At 41.9% G+C, this 18701-nt stretch overlaps 1 protein-coding gene across 4 annotated transcripts in view; it reads left to right on the forward strand.

The window, feature by feature from the left end:
• Positions 1-18701, forward strand: part of TNRC18 (trinucleotide repeat containing 18) — a 351855-nt gene that overhangs the window by 172569 nt on the left and 160585 nt on the right. For all 4 annotated transcript variants that reach the window (XM_083153575.1, XM_083153577.1, XM_083153573.1 and 1 more), the window contains 3 exons: positions 1650-1815; positions 9450-9558; positions 17206-17466. In XM_083153575.1, coding sequence (XP_083009701.1) covers positions 1650-1815; positions 9450-9558; positions 17206-17466 — 536 coding nt within the window. The remainder of the gene's footprint in view (positions 1-1649; positions 1816-9449; positions 9559-17205; positions 17467-18701) is intronic.

The following is an 18701-nucleotide window of genomic DNA, read 5'->3' on the forward strand; positions in this document are numbered from 1 at the left end:
ACTGTGACATTATTGTGGCTTCTGTCACTGAGGAATTGCCAGCAGCGCAGGCAGAGTCACCGGGGGCATCCCAGCATCCCAGAGAATACTGGACATGCCCCCAGAGTAATGTAAATAGGGATCCCTATGACACCCCCCCCCCCCCCTGTATAGAGGTAATTGATGACAAGACCACACCCATTTCCATGAGGCAACATCCTAGTTTTGCATCAGCATTGACCCTGTGATTTTGTTGATTTTAGGGCTACCTACGGGCTCAAGATAGGTAAGTATCAGTATGTGTGGGCTTTGGATGTAATAAAGCTTTCTTTTTCTTGTGTGTCAGTGTGTTTATTTGACTATTTTTACTACTGTGGAACTACAAGTGCCAGCGGGCCCTTTAATGCCCCTCATGCTGGGACTTGTGGTTCTCCAAGTCCCAGCATGCGGGGGAGGCTTGCTGGGACTCATAGTTCCACAGTATTAGACAATAGTATCTTCTATATTTTTACACTGAATCAGCCCAGTGACCACCGCTCCAGGGTCACGGTGGACAGGACCAGGCTTCAGCCTGGTCAGATAAGTCCTGGAGGGGGGGACCCCTTTATTGGAGGGGTCCCCATTCCCCCAGGGCCCTTGGCCAGGCTGACTGGTCAGTAGGGTGAATATTTTGGCCGCGGGAACTTATATAATAAGTGTTCCCCGGCTGTGACATTACCCTGCTGGCTGGTTGGGGCTGGTTCTTAAAATACGGGGGACCCCTAGTCATTTTGTACCCCGTATTTTGGGAACCAGCCCCGGCCCTGGAGCTTGGGGCTGGTTTAAAAAAATCAGTGAACCCCTATTTGGTTGGTTTCCTGATTTTTTATTACCAGCCCGGCTCTTTCAGCCTGGTGCTGGTTATAGCCGTGGGGGGGGGGGCTATTTATTTCCATTTATTTATTTATTTTACCAATTTTTTTTTTTAACTCTGCAGCCTGCATGGATCTGAATGATCCGTACAGACTACCTATACGAATTCATATAAGCGGCCTTATATACGGCTGCTAATACGAATAGTTACGCCATCGGAGGGTTACAAAGCAGTTGTATTTGACTGCTTTGTAAATTCCCCTCCGGAACATGACTTTGCATACGGCTGAAACAGCCATATGCAGTCGTTTTCATTCGTATTAAGAATACGAAATTTCGTATTCTTAGTAAATTTCCCCCTTAAAGGTGTTAAAAAGTCGCTTAGGTTTGGTGGTATGAGAACAGATGAGAGCTATACACTGTATATATATGCGCTGATAACGTACCTTTAGTTGATCAATATTATGGAATATGTTTACAAAAAACTAAGGATCAAATGGGGTTTAGGAGGTTACCTAAAGGATAACAAAAAGGACTGACTAGATCAGTGATGGCTTACCTTAACACTCCAGCTGTTGTTGAACTACACATCCTATTATGCCCTGCTACAGTTTTAGAATGACCAAATGGTAAAACTGTAGCAGGGCATGCTGGGATGTGTAGTTCAACAACAGCTGGAGTGTCAAGGTTAGCCATCACTGGACTAGATGGTCCAAGTGGTTCTTATCTGTTGTCAAATTATACATTTCTATAAAATTACTGAAAATGACTAACCATCACTCATTAAGTTTTCTATTACGTGCTCTATTTCTTCACAGGCTTAGCAAGTGTAGTTTACTCTCTGAACGATCTAAGACAGGTGATTGTTTACAAAGGAATGTGCTCAATATTTCTAATGTTGATGAGATGGAAACTGGAGGTGGAAATTTGAAAAGCAGAATACACAGTTGGGAGGAACAAAGCAGAGCAGGTTACATGTATGAGGTTAGTAAAGCATCATTTAATAAATTACCATACTTCTGAACTGTATACCTTTCAAATATCCAAATTTTTACGGACAGAATTTTTTTTCACGGGACAGTCTTGTGCTCAGTGTCTATTCATGCGAGAGTGGGTCTGTAGGTATTTTCAGCAGCTCCCAGAGTGCTAGACATGCCACCAAGGTGATGGCAAACAGGAGGGATGTCTTGTGTTCACATCATTCCTGCAATGCCACAGCCCCTTTTACTGAGGCAATGCCCCCTATTCAGATGCATGCGGAGAAATCTTGATTGGGACATCCATAATGTTGGAAGGTATGGTACTGTGAAGAACAAACAACTGAAGTGTTTAACCAACAATTTTGTGTATTGTAATTATAACATTTTACTTTGACACCCATTTGCAAAAAGGAGTCTGTTTTTTTGAATGGGAAAATCTTCATCTATAAATTAAATTATTTAGACTTTTTGCAGTGGCATGTAGAAAAACCAGAAGGCACTGGACTGACAAAATAGTGGGGCACGGGACTGACAAAATAAATGGGGCCCCCATTCGCCCCTGGCATGCCTGGTGAGACCTCCAGTGTCCGCAGCACTGACCGCACTTTTTTTTTTATTGCGTCTTTATTTATTATTTTTTTCCACTTACACACAAAGACAACATGAAACATTGTACAGCCCTTAGAAAAAAATCCCAAATATATATAACTGGCTCACATTCTAGCTTTCGCTGTACAAAAAACAATTACATGGACATCAACACTAACATATACATAGACAAGTTCATATTTCCAGTACCCCCTGACCTAGCCCGGGATGCCTCCCAAACCAGACCGCATCTTCCACCCCTCCCCCGCCCGTTACACCTATCCCTTACTCCATTGCCCCTGGTCTAATTTCCCTTCACCGCTCTAGACTCTTCCGTACCATGCCATTTAGGGAACTCTTGTTTTTTATACACATTGTAAGGGCGAAGTGCCCTTACACCATTTTCTATAATGTTAGTGATTGCGAACCAACCAATTTATTCGCTCCTTTTGAGACGTGTAGTTTATTATTAATGTATTAACTTTAGATTTTTTTTTAATTTTTTTTAGTGTTGATGATTACTAACCAAACCTAATTTATGTTACCTTAAATCTTGTGGCTATCATCTCTAAAAATTTTGTGAAATAAGATCCCTACTCTCTAGGGAAATGATATTGGGCCTCTCTATTGTGAGGTCACTGTGTCTACTGTGTCTACATCTACTAACGTGTTCTATCGTGCCTATCTATTCAGTCTTTCGCTATCTAAAACTCTATGATTATTTGACCTATTCCAGTAACCCCATATGCCATGGTACTTAATAATCGTTCCCCGGGATGCATACACAAATTTTTCATTTTCACTAGTCTGATTGACTAAATTCACCCATTCCCCATGAAGCGGAGCAAGGGGGGACATCCACCGACGGGCTATTATGACCTTTGCAAGTGCCGCTAGGTTCTTTACCAGTTGGTTCATTTCCTGGCTGGTTGCCCCGTCTTCCCCTATCCCTAAAATTAGATTAGGTTTATTTAGGGCTCCTCGTGGGGCTCCTATTTGGGCCAGGGTTTTAATAATTTCTTCCCAGAATCTACTAACCGCCTGGCAGCTCCACAGCAAGTGGTCAAATGAGGCCGCTGCCTCTCCACATTTTGGGCATCTGTCGGACACTGCCCCTGCAAACTTTTTCTTTTTGACCGGTGTTATATAGGTCCTGTGCAGGATGTTAAATTGGACCTGTTGCGTCCGCATCAAATTGGTCGCTTGCCGGGGACCTGCCAGGGCCTTCCTCCACCTATTTTCGTCTAGCTGGGGAATATCTTTGGTCCATTTAGCCCGGAGAGCCCCAAGTTGATCTGCTTGGATGAATGAGTATAGATAGTGATACATTTTAGAGAGGCGCTTGCCCCTTACTAGTTGTTTAACAAATTTTTTACATGGAGCTTCTTCCACCGTCCAAAATGCAACCTTCCCAGATTGGGTCATGGCGCTTCTTGTTTGGAGGTATCTAAAAAAGGATTCCTTCGGTACCCCGTACTCTACTTGCACCTGGGAGAATGATTTTAACACCCCGTCTTGACACCATTGACCTATTGAGCATATGCCAAATAGTTTCCATATTATCGCACTGACCGCACTTTACATTGCTTCTTTACATTGCTTCTGTCCAGGCCCGGAACTGGAGTACAAGCAGTACAAAACAAAACTTTCCATTAACATGAACAGCAAAAGTTATAGATTTATGCTATATTGATGTATATACATCACCCGACATTGGGCCTGATTCAGACCTGTACACTCGGCTGCAAATTCGCAGCCTAAATGATTATCGAACAAATGTGCATGATTCGTAGTGTGAATGCACAAGGAGTCCCAGCAGTGGAAGCCAGTGTTGGCTACGCAAAGTGATTGACAGGAGGCCAACTTTTGGGGGTAGAAACCGGTCAATTGGAGAGAGTGTAAGGGTAAAATTAAGACGGATACAGATATTCTCAGACTTTGGCCCCGTTAAGCTAGTTTCATTGCAGCCATCAAGTAAGACCTTGGTTTTTCAGCCACTGCACACACGGGGGAAATCTTTTTAAAGGGGGATATTGAGAATGGATTTACTGATTTTAGCGAGGCTGCAATGCAATTTTCAGCCTTGCACATTGGCAGGATCACACTCTGGCAGGGCGGCGGCTAAATGATTGCAGGGCTCTTCTTTTTGAGCAGCTCTGCTATCAGGCCTGAATCAGGCTCATTAACTGCAGTCTGTGTTTCATAATATAATGCATAATATAATTATAATTGAAGAGAAGAAAACAAGAGGGGCGCATGCTGGTAAGTATAAGAATTTAACAACTTTACTGATAAACAATATTCACATACATGTAGGTTTCAAATAGAGAGCCTCAGTACCCCTCATCCGATGGATGTGTCTGTCGGATCGGCACTACCAGACCATAAGGGATGTCCTGGAGTCAGCTTCTCTTTTTTGTGCTTGATGGACTTTGGAACTGGTACGTGATGACATAACATCCTGGCGTCTCCCAAAACCGCATCTCCAAAAAACATATCCTGGAGTATTACTCCACATATGATACATACCTCCAGTCACCTTTTCCTCTTATGCGAGACTTATGTCCGTCCAACCGGAATCGGTACATCTATCAGAACAGACTTAGGTCTACAGTCATTAGGTCGACCCCGGAAGGTCGACTGGCCCCAAGGTCGACATGGTTAAAGGTCGACATGGGTCAAGGTCGACATGACTTAAGGTCGACATGGCCCAATGTCGACATGGTTTTAGGTCGACAGTCATTAGGTGGACATGATTTTTTTCACAGTTTTTTTACCCGAATGTCGATACAGTTGGAGTTGAACCGCAGCCCCTCGCATGGCTCGCTTCGCTCGCAATGCTTCGGGCACGGTGCCACGCTACGCTCGGCACACTATTTTATTCTCCCACCACGCCCTAGTGAATGGTAGGGCATGAAATACCGCCTGTCGGCACATGTCGGCTCAAAAAACAGTGAAAAACTCATGTCGACCTAATGACGGTCGACCTAAAACCATGTTGACCTTAAGTCATGTCGACCTTGACCCATGTCGACCTTCAACCCTGTCGACATTGGGGCCTGTCGACCTAATGACAGTCGACCTAAGTCTCTTCTGACAGATGACCGTTTCCCGTCCAACCACCTTTCTGTCTCCACTAGCAAAACCTCAGCCCCTAGACCATCAGTTGGATGCACAAAATACCCTTAGTCTGGCGGCTTTTTTGGCAGTTAATTTTATCTATTATTTCCCATGACTTATTTTTATCCTTATCCCAAAAACTTTTTTATTTCTTTGGTTGCATATTTACACATTTTGCAGTGGTTATACGAGGAAAAGCCATTAAATTTCTAGCCATTTGTCCTCATTTTTTGTTAGTAAAGGAAGATCACTTAACGCTGGTGTTCTAATTCTAACCTTCTTGAAAACTACTTGTGGCACCGATGGTAATATGGTTTTTAGGATCCGGTCTAGAGTGAGCACATCCCAATGTTTTTCTAGTATATTTTTAATATTAACACTTTTCATTTTAAAGGTAGTCACAAACGGGTTGAAATACCCTTCTTGATTTATTTTTCTTTCTTTATAAGTGAGTAAGTCTTTGAATAAGATTGAAGAGCGGGTGCATAAGGTATACCCGTCGCTGTACTCTAGCATTGTCCCTGAACTGTCCCTGAAATTGTTCTTTAATACATAATTCAAACATTTTGCCAGAAAAGTTCTAAAGTCTTCAATTAGGGTTTCATCAGCAAAAATTGGTAAGTGGCATTTACACCTTCTTTGTGTGGAATACTGGTGTACATTGATTCTACATCGATTGTACACCAATTGTATTCCTTTTTCCACTCTACTTCATCCAAAAATTTTAATATGTGGGTCGAATCCTTCACATATGATTTTAGACTTGATACAAACCGTTGAATGTGGTTATCAATAAATTTAGAAAATCTAGCTGCTGCCGATTCTATACCTGAACTTTTTTGGTGCCAAGTTTGGGGGTCAGCCTGAAAGGCCCATTGATGCACTGTGCAGTCTAATACCCACATAGCCTGGTCCAGGCAATGCAATGCTGGCTGCAACCAGGCTTTAGCCAGCCAGGCTAGTTTGGCCTACTGGTTCCTTGGAGGCTCAGAGGCATCAAGCCACCAGTCATGAAATTCTTAGGCTTTGCTGGGGCCCGTTGCCCCAATTCTGTTGAGAATAGCCTTCTTAAGGCCAGAGTATTAGCATGACTCAGCCACCGTCATATCGACATAGGTCAAACAGGGAGGCTGTCTATCAGGCCATTCCTCCACAGGCCATTTTAAGTGTGTGGCAGTGTGTTCAAATGTGCAAAGCAACGCCATTAGCTGGGATGAGCTTTGGTAACCTCTCTTGTTCCTGCCCACCTTTCTCATTTCCTGTAGCTCCTCATCCTCATGCAGCACCTGTAACTGTACTTGCTGTTATTCAACCTAAAGCAGGTGTCCTGCAGCCATCTTCTGCTGCCCATCATGTAGCTTCTGAAACTGAGCTGTTTAGATACGGTGGCCCTTTAAGGCTTGCTGACACTTACACTTCCTTATTTTGCCCTGCTGTTTCATTACTGGGACAACTTTGGGAGGCTAGCTACCAAACCATTATAACTTATTTTGACTCTCAAGCCACCTACACAGTACTTTGCAAAATAAAAAATATATATTGGCAATTTACATACAGTAGCTGTCTTACTCAGGGTTTTCGCTATGTGAAGTTCCAGCTGTATGTCCCTGTTCAGGTGCCAAACTTGACAGAAATCACATACACTGGATGAAAACAAAGTTGTTTGTTTTATTCGTATCAGGTAGACCGCATACAGCAGTGATTTTCAACCTTTTTACCTTGCGGCACACTAAATAAGATTTTTAAATTGCCAAGGCACACCATGAGATCCCTACAGGGCAAAACACATTGGCCCCCACAGGAAAAAAATAAACCTTTTGGCCCCCATATAAAAAACAATCACACTGGTCCCCACAGGTAACAAAAATAAAATACATTGGCCCTTTACATGAAAAGAAGAGACCAGTAAGTAACAGATGAACTAGTGGTGGCTGGGCATTTCTAGATCTGGGGGCACACTTGAGAACAGCTCAAGGCACACTAGTGTGCCACAGCACAGTGGTTGAAAAATACTGGCATACAGGCATGACAGTTTAGCAACTCACAAGTCACCGCATTGCCAGTTTTCAGCAGGCAATATACAGGCTTCACAGTGTGGGTACAACACTCCAGGGTCCAGGGCGTAAACCCCCAAGCCTAATACCCAGCCACTAACTGACATTGTTATCTCTGACCCTCTGCTCTCAACCGGCTTTTAAGGCTATGCTTCTCATCACTCTTGGCGATGAATGAGGAGTTCATAGTGTTAAAAATAGAAAAAATATTTTCCATTACAGTGGAACTACAGGTCCTAGCAAGCCTGCCCCACATCACATGCTGAGACTTGCAGTAAGGGCCTGTTAGCAGGATACATATGATATCCTGGCGGCGGAGATGTTGGCGGTCAAAAGACCAACTCCGGAATTCCGATATGGAGAATCCAGACAGGAGTTCCGTAACCGACTTCCCCCCTAACCACAGACAGATGCTAATCCTCCTCGCTAAGCAAGGAGCAAGGGTTAGTGTTAGACTAAACCCACTGCTCCACAGCCCAACAATAACCCAACTTCTAAGTACCTAAACCTAAACCACCTTCCTCGAAGCCTTAGCCTATCCCTTCTGCTGCATCCTATTCTGAAGTTTCCCCCAGGGCCTAAACTTAAATCCTCACTTTCCCGGTCCAACCCTAACCTGCCCTGACATACTTATTTTGGAGCGCTTCCTCATCCACGTTGATATTATGTTGCTGGTATTCTGAAGGCAGCCGGGATTCCAGCATCCCAACCACCAGGATTATAACCCGCTGGCACCTGTGGTCCGACGGTAAAGGAAATAGTTAAAAAACCATGAGACACACACACTGAAAATGTTTTTCCTTTGTTTCACACCCGCACTCACACTACAACCTTACCTCTACTCCAGTAGGCACCAGAGGACTCATATGTATGCAGTGCTGGCCTCCACTTGGTTTTTATCCTGTATTTTTACCAAAACCAGCTCATAGGTCCAGTTTATTATCGTTTGGGGTGCTGGGAAATGTCATGGTTTTATTTTTTTATAACCATTTCACATACCTCCCAACATGACCCTCTCCAGGAGGGACACAATGCTCTGTTTCTAGACTTCTCTCTTAATGAATACCTGCCATCACCTGTGTTGAAAAACACCTTTCTTCTCAATTCCCTGTTCGGCACAGGTGACAGCAATCATACATTCAGAGGAACGTCCAGGAACAGAGCATTGTGTCCCACCTGGAGAGGGTCATGTTGGGAGGTATGATTTCATTGCACTGTAATATACAACAGCACTTCAAAGATCAAACTGATCTGCACAAACTTCTGCAGACTTCTGCAGATCATGCAGCATTACAAACAGATTTATTGAATTTGGCCCAATACAATTGAACACACACACACATGACTAAACAAATTGCATAGCCATAGACAATTGAAAAACATGATTCAATGCAGTGGTCGAAGTGGAAATTTTGAAGTGGGGGTATGGAAATTTTGAAGTGGGGGTATGGAAAAGTAAAGAGTGAATATAGTGCGTACCTTCGGACACCCCCCTGTCCATCAACGTCCCCTGCCAGACTGCCCCGTTGTACAGGGGTATTACAAAAGCACAATATGTGCTGCTGAGTGATCAGAGAGCATCCTGAGGGGGAAAAAAAACTTTTTTTTTTTATCTTCAGATTAAAGTGGGGGTATGCCATACCCCCGTATACCGCCCCACTTCGACCACTGATTCAATGAAATATGACTCCTAGTAAATTCATGTGTTTGAGCAAGAAAAACCTCACACATAATACAGCACTGATCAGTGTGTTCATTCTTTACCAAACACAAATCTTTAGTGAATTTACACCTAGTATTCAGGACCTTTTGATGACAAGGCTGGATACAGCCCTAAAAAATATGAAAAAAATCCAGCAAAATATCCTCTTTTAAGTTCACAGACAATACTGGAGGAATACAGAATGCAAGAAACGCGAAGGATCTTTCATCAGAATTCAAACAGATGCAAAGTATTCATCATTCTCGCATTAATTCCAGAGAAGGTAAGGTTATTTTTTGTTCTTTTAAGGACTCATAATAGCTAGTCATTGCACAGTGAGTAATAGAGTAAAAAATATTATTTGAACAAGTGAGTGAACATTTTTGTTATGATTTTTTGACTTGTGTTTTTCTTTTCAAAATGGGTGTTTTTTAATGCTTATAAATGGTTCTGTGCTTTAAATAGTTAATTGCGAGATGTGGGTTTACTAGATGATGTGCACATACAGGTTTATTTAATGTTGGAGCTTTTGTTGTGTAATTATTCTGCATCATCTTATCATCTATAATCAGTGTTTCCCAACCCTGGTCCTCAAGTACCCCCAACAGTGCACATTTTCCAGGTCTCCACACAGAATCACAGGCAAAATAATTAGCTCCACCTGTGGATCTTTTAAAATGTGCCTGAATGATGAGTGCACCTTCTGGGTGGCCTGGAAAACATGCACTGTTGGGGGTACTTGAGGACCAGGGTTGGGAACCACTGATCTATATCTATGTCTAGTGTCCTTGTGTCGAAACACTGCCATCTGTTGGCATTGAGTGAAACTACATCTCTTTTTTCACTTACAGTGTTTGTGCATGTGTGTACAAGGTAGCAGACTAGCTTTTAAAGCATTTGATTTAAACTGGCTTAAATAAATAAGAAATAAAATATATTCAGGAATGTAGAGGAACAGTCAACTTAAATAGTGAAAAAGTGCACTACAGTCACTGCTGCACAAAAAAAGGAGCAAGGATGGGAACAAAGCAAAGGTGTGTGTGTGTGTGTGTGTGTGTGTGTGTATATATATATATATATATATATATATATATATATATATATCTAATGCAACACAAAATCTCTAAAATTGCGCTATTATTATCTAACCTATGTTGGTCGCTGTTGACACTCAATAGTGTGTTCAGCGCCCTTTACTTGTAACGTCCATACAATAAAAATTAATACAGTAAAAGTATATATAATATAAAATAATTAGATACTCTTAGATACACTTCATAAGTAGTTCTTTTGAAGAAAATTTTCTTTTTATTTTTCAAAACCATGACCAGTACACCCCTATATATATATATATATATATATATATATATATATATATATATATATATATATATATATATATATACACACAGGTTGAGTATCCCGTATCCAAAATGCTCGGGACCAGGAGAATTTTGGATAACGGATTATTCCGTATTTCGGAATATTTTAATATTTCAATGATGTATTTTGAAGTATCTTGCGTTTATGCTGTATAAACACATCAAACACATGAAATGCACACAAATATATTTTATTTGTTCAAAAAACAAGAAACAAAATGTGTGTACTATCTCAGATATTGAATTTGAATGCCAAGCAATCATTTTCTTGTACATATATAATGTCAGTTACATATCATGTCAGTTACATATCATGTCCTCAGTAGTGCTGTTACAAACCCCAGTGAGTTTTTAGCAAAAAAAAAAATTTCTGGAATGTATGGTTTTCGGAATAATTCGGATAACGGATATTCGGATACAGGATACTCAACCTGTATGTATGTATATATATATATATATATAGATATATATATATATATATATATATCTATATAGATATAGATATATATATATAGATATAGATATAGATATATATATAGATATAGATATATATATAGACATAGATATATGCATAGGCGTGCGCAGCCCATTTTCTTAGGGGGTGCACCATTGGAGGGGCGTGTCCATCACCGCCTACTGGGCGTGTCTATCAAAGCCTATTTGGCATCAATGCAAACTAAACAGAAGGTGACTTTTTTATGTATAAGCACTTCAGAATGAATAATTTCCTCCCCCCCCCCCCCACACACACACAAACACACCAGAAATAGGGACAGTGCATGAAACGTTGCATGAAATTGAGTGGTATGCGTTGTCATTACTAAGATTACAGGAGAAGGACCCAGGGAGTGCCGGTCATATCGTGTGTATGTATGAAACTTTTTTCTGACAAGGCACCCACCACGGAACATAGGAGCGTGAGTGCCGGCAAATCAGTTTGCCTCTAGACCACTAATCCAAGGCCCCCCTGCAAGTATCCGTTTCGGGGTTCATAAACCCCTTTTTCAAGATGAACCCCGAAATGTTGGTTTCACAAATACAAGATTTTTTTTTATAATAATATTGGTCGATCCTATTAACCTCAAAGGGTGCAAGTTGCCATTCATTTGCCGTTTTCACGCTGAAAACAGCCCCCGAATTCACCCTAACTCGCACCCTTCGCAGTGCCGAATTCACTGAAATTTACTCACACCCCTAAGGAGGTGCGAGTATTTTTCAGCGAATTCAGCCCGTCTAAAGTGCGCCCGGTGTCGTGATGATTCGCACTCTGCAAATCATCCGCAGCCTTCGGGGTTAATAGGATCAACCCGACAAACACATACATACATACATGTGTATATACAAATAGACTGGGAACAGTCTCAAATAGACTCTAGTAGAAACTGTAGCTCAGCAATTTACTGACAAGCTTGGAGACCAAAAAAGGGGAAAATCTCTAGGAATGCAGCTGAAGATGTTCCACAAGTGTAGTGGTGCTTGCATTTTGGGCAGAGAAAAGGGCCGCCAGGAATCTCTAGTGAGTAACTGAGCTGGCAACTACCAACAGAGGACCCAAGAGATCCCAGCCATGGTGGATGTCAGTGCAGACCTCCAGAAGAGATTATGCATAGAGGCTGCTGGGAGGGAGCAGGAGCTAAGGGGTCACAGCATTGCTACAAACAGAAAATCTGCACCAGGAGTGGGACTGAAATTGAGCCCGTGGCTTCACCCCTAGATGTAGGCAGCATCAGGAAGCAGGCTGCAGCAGTCCATCTGTAAAAGTACCAATGCTTTACAATTTTGATGGCAGCCCTGCTGATAATTGGATCTCTACCATCAGAGGCAAACACAGGATTTTCATGGAGGGTGTTATGCTGGGGGCTCAGGGGCTGTCATGCTGTTTGTTTGGGGGTGGAAGATGTATGCTATGTGTACATGATGTGTGTGTGTGTGTGTGTGTGTGTATGTATGTATGGTGTGTGTGTGTACATGATGTGTGTATGTATACTATGTGTTTTGTGTACTTTTCTTTTGTACATATATATATACACACACATACATATTCAGTATATACACATATACTTATTTTAAATATATTTCTTTATATAGGTGCTAATAAAAACGTACCTGTGTTCCTTACAAGTCACTGTCAGGTGTGTGAAGACTGGGAGAGAGACCCTCCCTGCTCAGCTTCAGTTCCTGGCTCCTCTCCTCAGTCTCTGGCCTCTTCAGACTCCAGCGTGTGACGTGGTGACGTCACACGCATAGGAGAAGCAGAGACAGTAACCTGCTTCCCCCTGACACTCCGTCCCAGGCCGCGCCCCCGCCCTCCCTCCCTTCAGCCCTCCCATACGACAGCCCACCTGCCCATCAAGTAAGGGCAGTGTGACAGTGAGACTGTCATGGCGGCGCCCGTGCGGGAGCGGCAGGCGGCACGCCAGCAGCCGTAAATGTATGTACAGTATTGAAATTCAGACACATACTGATCTACTTTGTCATTCAGTGAGCCGGCGAGTGCCGGCGCCCGGCCGCCCACACTCCCACGTATATACAGCTGACCGCTGCCCAGATAAAAATAAAAAAAACTGTGTGTCTGGATCCTTGCGCATCTGACAGGCTGCCGGCCATTAGGAGGTGCCTGTGCACCCCTGGCACCCCCTGTGCGCACACCTATGGATATGTATCTAGTATATCTAGTGTCCTTGTGTAACCAAAACACTGCCATCTGCTAGCAGCGAGTGGCAGTGCCGTACAGCAGCACAGCAGAAACACAGAGGCAATCACAAGGTAGCAGACTAGCTTTTGAAGCATTGGCTTTGGGGGGGCTTAGCTAGTATTTTTATACTGTGCATAAGTGCCAAAATAATATTCAGATTTCTTAATTGTTTTTTTGGAGTATCCTCTACTTACAAGCTCAGCCGAATTCTGGTGTACGAATGAATACACCAATCGATTTAACTCGGCTTGTATATGCATATGATTTCTATAGTGGTGTACAGAGAAGGGAGGGGGAAGAGTGGGGGACATACAGTGAAGGAGGGTCAGCCTGGGGGACATACAGTGAATGGAGGCAGTGATGGCCATTCAGAGAAGGGGGAGCAGGGGCAGGCTGGGGGGCATACATTGAATTGGGGCAGAGTGTGGTACATACAGTGAATGGGGAACATACAGTGAAGGAGGGGCAGGCTTGGGGACATAGAGTGAATGGGGGCAGAGTTGGGGACCATTCTGATGTGATTAATGATTCAAAGAATGACAGGCTGAATGGTCGGCCCCCACACATTTACACTTCACCAAATCTGGTCCACGTCGCAAAAGGTTTGGACACCCCTGCTCTAGGGTGAAAAGAACCCCGTGGGCGCCACTAGATTGTATGTATTGACCAGCAGCTCACACACACAGAGGGAGGTCACTCCTCAGTAAAATATATTGTGTATGGAAAAAAGGAATGGTTTGTGGAACACTAACAACATAAATGGGTCAGAAAAATGTTATGATCAATTGGGTATCACAAATTTGGGTACTTATGAGTTATCTGGGCGCCCGATTTTTTGATTGTATGCCTTAAGTTAAGGCATACAATCAGATGCGATGCGATATCGCATCGCATCGCATCGCATGCGACCATCGGATGCGATGACCCGATTTTTCCATAGGAATCAATGTTAAAATGGACTGAGTCCATTTTAACATGGAATTCAATGGGAAAAAGGGGTCCTTTTCATACCCCTACTATCCAAGTGGGCATGGAGTTGGATATAAACCTGTGGCGAGCGTAGCGAGTCACCGAGCCCGAAGCGTGGCGAGCGAAGCGAGCCCCGCGAGGGGACGGTATTCTGTGTCCCCTCGCAGGGCTCGCTACGCTCGCCACGCTTCGGGCTCGGTGGCTCGCTACGCTCGCCACAGGTTTATATCCAACTCCATGCCCACTTGGATAGTAGGGGTATGAAAAGGACCCCTTTTTCCCATTGAATTCCATGTTAAAATGGACTCAGTCCATTTTAACATTGATTCCTATGGAAAAATCGGGGCATCGCATCGCATCCGATGGTCGCATGCGATGCGATGCGATGTGCCCGATCCGACCCGATTTAGAAATCGGGCGCCCAGATAACTCACAAGTACCCAAATTTGAAATTATATTTATATTTATTTGTATCAGAGTAAAAGTCACGGGATAAAAATAAATAAATACAATATATGTAATTTGTGCCAAGGCAATTGCAATAAAAATAACAACAATAATAATAATAATAAATACAGTAAGTATATATATATATATATATATATATATATATATATACACTTAACATAGGCACTCACCTTTCCTAGTTTTGGGGTGCCCTATGGCTTGTGACCACATTGTTTAAACAGATTGTAGGGGCTCTGCACACACAAAATTAACTGATAATAAATAGTGGAGAATTGGTTCATGAATTGATCAATGCATTTAAGCCTGCAGCCCCCTTCACGGGACCCCACTTTTCTGCAGGTCCTAACACTATCGCTGAAAAATGGCTACAATACACATAACTATCACATCAATGTTTGATTCCAGGCATGCTATCTGGTCTGAAGCTCACAGCACACTTTGCTTTTATAGGTGAGCAGCTACCAACACACCTGTCACTAATCATCTATGTTAACCATTTCCCTAGATGATTAGTGACAGGTGTGTTGGTAGCTGCTCACCTATAAAAGCAAAGTGTGCTGTGAGCTTCAGACCAGATAGCATGCCTGGAATCAAACATTGATGTGATAGCTATGTGTATTGTAGCCATTTTCAGCGATAGTGTTAGGACCTGCAGAAAAGTGGGGTCCCGTGAAGGGGGCTGCAGGCTTAAATGCATTGATCAATTCATGAACCAAATCTCCACTATTTATTATCAGTTAATTTAGTGTGTGCAGAGCCCCTACAATGTCTATATATATATATATATATATATATATATATGTGCAGTGGGGGTTTGACCCTGAAAGCGCTTCCAATTCTACAAAGCGACTACCTCCACAAAATCTCCCCTGCTAGTGGGAGATAAGAACAGAAACCAGACAGTGAAATGTGGAGGGCGCTGATATGATTTCCACCACCTTGTCAAGTGCTCAAAATTTAGGCAGATAGACAATCAAACATTCTTATTGACATTTATTAAAAATATGCATAAAAACATTGGCACATTATGATCTTTGAGACCGCATGGATAGACCCGACGCGTTTTGTCTCCGAAGAGACTTCCTCAGGGGTACACGGGAGTGGGCGGTATGCTAGGTCTAAGACCAGAAACAGAATTTCCTTTTTATTTTTTAAAAATATTGGAAAGATCCGATGGTGAAGAACCTTTAAATGAAGGCCCTTATAAAAGCGGCAGGGCACTCATGGAGGAGTGAAGGATATAATACCTGCTGGTGCCGGACCGAGACTCGGAAGTCTATATATATATATATATAGCAGCTTTGATATACTTGTATGAGCTTTGGGAATATGAGTAAAAACATGTGGTATACTTATACCAGTCCTGCTTGTTCCTATATTGCTTCCGTTGGATGATTGATGAGTCCCCGAATTATGGGTCCAGGATTATGTGCGCTGGATTTGAAGGGGGGCCATAAACCTGACTGGGTGAGGTACAGGGCCGGCTCTACCACTAGGCAGCTTTAGGCAGCTTCCTAGGGCGCTGGGATCTGGGGGGCGCCACCAAGTCTGCAAATCAAAAAATCAAGGCTGTCTATGAGGATCCTTGCTGTACTTAATGCAGGTGGCTGCTGTGGAACTTCTAAGACCTCACCTCTATACTTTCCCTTACATCCTACATTGCTGCCCCCTCTTTCTTGTACTATGTTGTGGGTGGCAAAGGGGAGGGTGCAGAGGACCTCCAGGAAAAGCAAGGGACTTGGCCACCTTCCCAGGGCGGGGGAGAGGGAGGGGGGGAGTAGGTTGAAGTTTTGCCTAGGGTGCTGAGAAGCCTTGCACCGGCCCTGGTGAGGTAGCTTGTATATTTGTAATCCACTTGAGGAATGGAGCTTGCCTCTTGATTGGTATGCCAGGAGTATGCAGGTGGTGGTTTATCCAAATGATTGAATCCAGAAGCGCCACATGGACTGGGGAAGATGGTTTTGGTGCAAGCTGGTCCAAGGGGATAAAGTGCAGGTGTTCCCAAAAGCTCAGTCAACAGGAGTGCACCTAACGCATTTTGTTACTATATACTGTATTTATTATTATTATTTTTATTGCAGTTGCCTTGGCACAAATTACATATATTGTATTTAGTTATTTTTATCCAGTGACTTTCACTCTGATACAAATAAATATAAATATAATTTCAAATTTGTGATACCCAATTGATCGAAACATTTTTCATACCAATTTATGTTGTTAGCGCTCCACAAACCATTCCTTTTTTCCTTATTATTTTTACAAAATTAATTATGGAAAATCTGGAGAACGTGTACTTTTTATCTAAAATACTGTTTACGTTTTAAAAAGGCGTATGATATGTCCTCAGTGCTTTATTGTCATTTAAGTTTTTGTATTTTTTAAATCTTCCAAATAAAATGTATTTTTATTACAGATACGGACACAGAGGAAGATGATGATGATTTTATAAGAAATGAGTGGCCCTCTCAGTCCAAGTCAATACAGTATAGTATGTGCAATATGCTGACACAAAAGATGAAGACTCTTGGAAGTTCTCATGAAAGCATCTCCTCATGCTATAGGACTGTGAAATCTAAGCAGTCAGTCAGCAGAAATAAGAAGTTATGCTTATTTATGCAGGATCCAGAAGCTGGTTCATCCTTCAGTGATTCAACGGAGGACTCATTTGATCAAGGTTACTAATTACACAAAGCAAAAGTTCAACACAGAGAGATACAGGGAACGTTTGTTGTTCATGATGATGGTTGGCTATCTGTCTTTTTTTGCAGCTTCAACTTCTTTACTTTCAGATTTATTTTTCTGTTTCTATTTTCGGGTCTAAGTGGGTTTTTTGTCTTCCATCAGTTTGCCCTATTACTGCATTTGTCTTACTTGGCATTAAAGTCCATATAGAATTTTTTTTGTATTATGCTAACATGTGGGCGTGTAATTTCTATTCTAAAACTTTATTAAATATACCAAATTAATTTTTGTTACAAAACCATTGTACTTTGTGTCTCTTCTGGTGCATTCTAAGTTGTTAATATAGGTTTGGCTTTTTCTCATTCGGCTTATTTTCCATTTCTTTTTACCCTCTGCATCATTTCAAGAATTATCACATTCTGATGCTGTCCTGCAGCAACTATAGTTCAAATATCCCTTTGTAAAACAAGGCTGTGCTTTATAGTAAAATATTAAAAAAAATATTTTGTTGTAATAGTTTTTTTTTATTTGACTGATCAAATTTTAAATATGCTGTATACAAAAAAAGTTTTGTGAATCCCTATATTTAATCCTAGTATATATGTAAAATATACAAAGATACCAAATATATATTTTTTTATTACTTTTGCTATTTTAATAAAGTCTTAATTGCAGTTTTGTTTTGTCTGTCACATGTTACATTGTTTGCACAATATTTGTAAACTTTGTCAAATTATATTTTTGAAACTGGAAGAGGGATATTTGAGTAATGGTTATTGCAACGACTTTCTGTAATACTAAAAAATGTGCAGAAATTAACCAAACTTTTTTAGAATGCTTGCTTTTTCCTTGCAGCTGCTTGAGCATTCCTTCACCCCTGACCCTTACCCATGATGCTTTGAATGTCTGTATCGGTTTCTTGCATTTGCTCTTATGCTGCTCTAAGGAAGCAAAGTGTTTGGCTGGAGTAGGGCAGACACCGCACAGCGTGGGTCAGATTACAAGCCATCAGAACCTTGATCTCTGTAAAGTAGGTAATTTCTATCAGTAAATCAAATTAAGTGGCATACGGTATGTCTGGATAAAATAGTCTGGGCTACCAGATTCAATATTATACATTTTTTAGTTTACATTTTGTGAGTTAATCACTAAAACACAATGTTATACTTTTACCAAATTCATAGTTAAATATACTTCCAATGACAAATAGACATTTGTGAAACAATT

This window comes from Crinia signifera, chromosome 7 (assembly GCF_055691185.1).
Source record: "Crinia signifera chromosome 7, ASM5569118v1, whole genome shotgun sequence".
NCBI lineage: Eukaryota > Metazoa > Chordata > Amphibia > Anura > Myobatrachidae > Crinia > Crinia signifera.